Genomic DNA, 661 nt, shown 5'->3' on the forward strand with positions numbered 1-661 from the left:
ATACAGAACTAGAAACCAGAAGGTCACAAACATCACAAACAAGAAGGTCAGGAGAAGTTTCAGGTTGCGTCAGAAGAATTCAAACGTGTCAGACATTTAAATAAATAGCTTCACCTGCAGCGCAGCTCTGTTTGGAGGACGGAGCTCTGCTGGACTCTTCCTCCCTCACATCATCTTCATCACCTCCAGCGCCGGGGACCTCCTCCTCCTCCTCCTCACCTGCTCAGGTGACATGACACCGTCAGATCTCAGGGAAACACCTGGAAAACACCTGGATGTTGCTGAAACTCTACTCACGTTTGGTGTCATCCTGCCGCTCCTCTTCTTGTCTTCTCAAAGTTTCTGATTTCCGACACTTGAACTCCGCCATGATGAGAAGAACCGGCTCTGCGGGACCGTTAGCAACATGCTAACAGAAAGCTAGCGCCTTAACATGCTGCTAACTTAAACTGTCTGACATTTTTTTTAAATCACAACCTGGCGACTAATCTGCAGCTAAAATAAAGTTTTAATCTCTTTATTACCGGAAATGTTCACTTCTAAAGACGAGGGTTCAGTTTCTGCTGCTCAGCGGAAGACAGCGCAGAAAGTCTTCTTCTTTAGTTTCAGAGAAAAGGTCAGAGCTGCTGGCGCCCCCTGCCGGAGGACAGTCGAATAACAT

The 661-nt window shown here is 47.2% G+C and overlaps 1 protein-coding gene across 1 annotated transcript in view; it reads right to left on the reverse strand.

Moving 5' to 3' along the window:
• LOC119425549 (probable C-mannosyltransferase DPY19L4) overlaps window positions 1–611 on the reverse strand; it is a 10,642-nt gene extending 10,031 nt beyond the window's left edge. The window contains exons 1-2 of the mRNA XM_037693075.1: window positions 298–611; window positions 115–219 (exon numbers count right to left, since the gene is read on the reverse strand). Coding sequence (XP_037549003.1) covers window positions 115–219; window positions 298–370 — 178 coding nt within the window. The 5' untranslated portion in view covers window positions 371–611. The remainder of the gene's footprint in view (window positions 1–114; window positions 220–297) is intronic.
• Between the last annotated feature and the right edge of the window lie 50 nt (window positions 612–661).

Source organism: Nematolebias whitei, chromosome 19, assembly GCF_014905685.2.
Source record: "Nematolebias whitei isolate Nwh7 chromosome 19, NemWhi1, whole genome shotgun sequence".
NCBI classification, from domain to species: domain Eukaryota; kingdom Metazoa; phylum Chordata; class Actinopteri; order Cyprinodontiformes; family Rivulidae; genus Nematolebias; species Nematolebias whitei.